At 36.4% G+C, this 3,338-nt stretch overlaps 2 protein-coding genes across 2 annotated transcripts; one reads left to right on the forward strand and one right to left on the reverse strand.

Moving 5' to 3' along the window:
- DI09_235p10 (uncharacterized protein) lies at positions 1 to 838 on the forward strand (the record flags this gene model as incomplete). Its single annotated transcript, XM_013382941.1, has 2 exons — positions 1 to 416; positions 502 to 838. Coding segments are annotated over 2 exons (753 nt in total), but the record flags the coding sequence as incomplete, so codon positions are not given.
- A 603-nt stretch (positions 839 to 1,441) lies between these two features.
- DI09_235p20 (protein kinase) lies at positions 1,442 to 2,276 on the reverse strand (the record flags this gene model as incomplete). Its single annotated transcript, XM_013382942.1, has 2 exons — positions 1,442 to 1,641; positions 1,724 to 2,276. The coding sequence occupies 2 exons, from the start codon at positions 2,274 to 2,276 to the stop codon at positions 1,442 to 1,444; spliced, it is 753 nt and encodes a 250-aa protein (XP_013238396.1).
- Positions 2,277 to 3,338: the final 1,062 nt, after the last annotated feature.

Genomic DNA, 3,338 nt, shown 5'->3' on the forward strand with positions numbered 1-3,338 from the left:
AAAACATTTAGTGAGGCACAAAAGACATTTAATTTCACCTCCCAGCCAGTAGATGACACCAAAGTCTTACTTCTGATCAATGGAGAGAAATCTTCTGAGATTACAAAAGATGAGTTTGAAAATCTTCGTAAAAACTTTCCCTATTTCAAATATCTTAGTGATGAAAAAGGAAACAAAGCACTTTTTGATCCAAAAAATCATATAATCTATACGAAAAATGGTCGAGAAAACGTCACTGATGATAGCTATAGCTTGTTTTATAATGGAAATGAGGAGAAACTCTTATTATACGTTCCTAACTTGAAAGAATCGGAGCGTATGATGTTTATTGTGGATGCAACAAACGAGGAAAGTTATATGGCTAACATAAAGTTTGCAGCTTTTCAGCCCAAATATAAGATCAAGTTCGGAGTAAAGTAAGTCTTTGCACGTTTTTATATACAACAGATCTGGCATTAAAAAGGAAAATGATAAAAAGTTGCTGCTTTTCATTTCGAAAAGCGATCAGGCAAGTCCACCCGTGGTTACTATCATGCAAGAGGATGACTTTGAAAAGAAGGATGAAGTTAAAGGTAGATTTTTATTTTCATCAATTTTAATAGTGCCCATCAAAATTACTGACATTAACATCGATGATGGAAAGGTGAAATATGAAATGATCGCAAATAAACCAAGCGAAGCTCAAACCCCAGCAGCTCAAAATACTGAGGCTCAGACCCCGGCAGCTGAATCGCCTAAATATTTATATTTAGATAAGATCTCTATGAAAAGTAAGAATTTTGATTTCATTAACCCCATAGTCTTTATTATGCTTCAACAACTTGGCATTTTCGGGTGAACAAGTACATTTATTAGCGAAAATAAATTGATTTTACATCCTTAATTGGCATCGTTTGTTTGGTGTCAAATATACACGCAAAATATCTCATGTTCAAATGGAGCACAGAAGACACTTTTCAAAGGATTACAATAAGGCCCATTCCTCGTATTTGGGCTCCCCTGCAACAAGGCAGGGAGGATGCGCTTAGCAAAGCGCACTATTGCAAAAAGTCCCGTTCATGTGATAGCCCATTATTTAAGCTATAAAATGAACTATGGCTATCAAAAGTCAGTTAATGATACCATTTAATCACTAAAATCCCAATTGGCCAATGGTGTATCATGACCGCGCATTTTACTTGGCTCAATGTGAATGAATGCTTTGGTGCAAAACTTATTCAGCGGCCGATCTGCCGGAAGGATTCCGTTTATTTGTTAACAATGCTTCAAAACTTCGAATTGAGCTCCAAATGAGCCATTGAACTATAGGTATCCACCTTGAAAGATAATTTGGCATTTCGAGCCAATTCTCATTCCAGAAACCGGGCGGGATAATTGTATGGCCTCTTATGTCCTGTTTAAAGAAACTTTGTGGCTTCTCATTCCCAGCATTTTGTTTCTTTCAATGCTTTTTAGACTCTTTTTTTGTATAAGGACTCATTTCAAGCTCTTGAACCTCCGCAGCCAACTTTTTGAATTCATCTGTAGTGCAACAAGGTAGACTTTCGAGACATTTCAGCACTTTTTTAATAGCGGGTCTTTTATTAGGAGATGGATCAAGAGCCTCGTTAATGATTTTCGCCAAATTGGAATCCAAGCCTTCTATTAACGTTAAGATATCCTCATATTTTCAAGGTCTTTTTTTCTCTTTTTTGTCTCTCTTCTTGAGAAGCAAAATAATTACTGTCGTAGCTAGCTTCATTTCTAGTTTTAAATAGGCCAACAACAGTAGCTGCAAAGGAGAAGACATCAGATTCTTTAGTGGGAAAAGCTTTAACATTAAAATTGAGCTCTTTTCTTTTTAGCGCAATCCATCCTGGTGTATCCTTTTTTTGGTTGATAAGTATGTTCTTCATGAAATTTACCACCACAGATTGTGATTTGATAAGCTCTTGCGCCACATATTTTGATGTAAAATCAGGCGCATACTCTGTAGTTGAATACGTAATTTCGCATAAACAACCCAATTCTCTTCCTTCAGGATATGCTGAACCAAGTCTTTTGATCTTCACAGCAGCATCAAAATCTGTCATTTTAACATCCCCTTCCTTTGAGATCAATATATCATCTGGTTTCAAATCCCCATGCAAAATATCATCTTTATGCATGAAATCAATAGCTTCAGCAACTTCTTTCAAAATATAAGCTAATATCTTCAAATTTCGTCTCCAAAATCGAGGAATGCCTGATAAATCGCGCCCTTTTACATATTCCATAAAGATCTCATTCTGATTCATCTAGTAAGCAGGAACAATGCTCTTATGATCAAGTTTATTTTAAATTAAAACCGCCCTTTTAATAAAATCTTTGCTGAAATTTCTCCCACTATTTTTGCTCAAAAAATCTTTCTTTATCAGATGCATTAGGTCTTTTTTCTCAGTTTGCGCTATTGTTTTCCATTGAACATTAGAAAAAAATTCTCTGAAACTTTAGCCACAGAAATATTATATACATGTAGAATTAGCATGAAAACTACAAGCAGACAAAATCATTCGGAAATTAAAGGAAATAAATTCCGCATTTGACCCTGAATTGCAAGGGGTTTTATTAAATTATAATAAATTGAACACCGGTGTGTGAATTACAACTAGTGCATTAACTAAACGGCCAAAACCCTCAACGATCTCTTTCAATGTATATGCCATTATGCTTATTTTTTGAATTGTATAAAGACTGAGAAGCCTTGATGTCATAGTATGCGTTTAAAGGTACCGTTTTTGCATATACTAACGGTAAATAGTATTGGTAACTCAGGGCCCATCCCGGTGGTTCTAATGCTGTACCCAGATGGTTTTTAAGATGCGGTATCTCGATTTTTGCTGATCGATACATTCAACGTTGATGTACATTTGGACGCGAAAGGGGAATCAATGCGCATTTGCTCTTTTTCTGGAATTGGCCTATGGACTTATGCCTATTTTGAAGAGGAGTGATAGAAATATAAACCTCCGGCCAATCTGCTAATGACGAGACCAACTAGCAAAAGGGACCCGATTTAAACCCTGCCGTAGGGTTATTTTAAATAAAAATTTAATGCAAAGCCCGGTTTCCTTGTTGCTCGATTCCGCAAGAGGCTTCCCTCTTCACTTGACCATCGACAATATTTATAAGCTTTTGGCCTCCATAACATGCAAGGAAGTGCAAAGATTTGGCATCAACATAAATCTGGATCAATTGTAATTTGATCTGCTATTTTTCCCTAGACTTGACCTTCCGATCGTATGCAAGCCAAATTTGGCATCTAAAGACCCACAGATGGATCCTTTCGGCGTCTCAGACGCGTTTTCACTTCCTTGCAT

The sequence above is a fragment of the Mitosporidium daphniae genome (assembly GCF_000760515.2).
Source record: "Mitosporidium daphniae strain UGP3 chromosome Unknown contig-235, whole genome shotgun sequence".
Taxonomy (NCBI): Eukaryota; Fungi; Microsporidia; genus Mitosporidium; species Mitosporidium daphniae.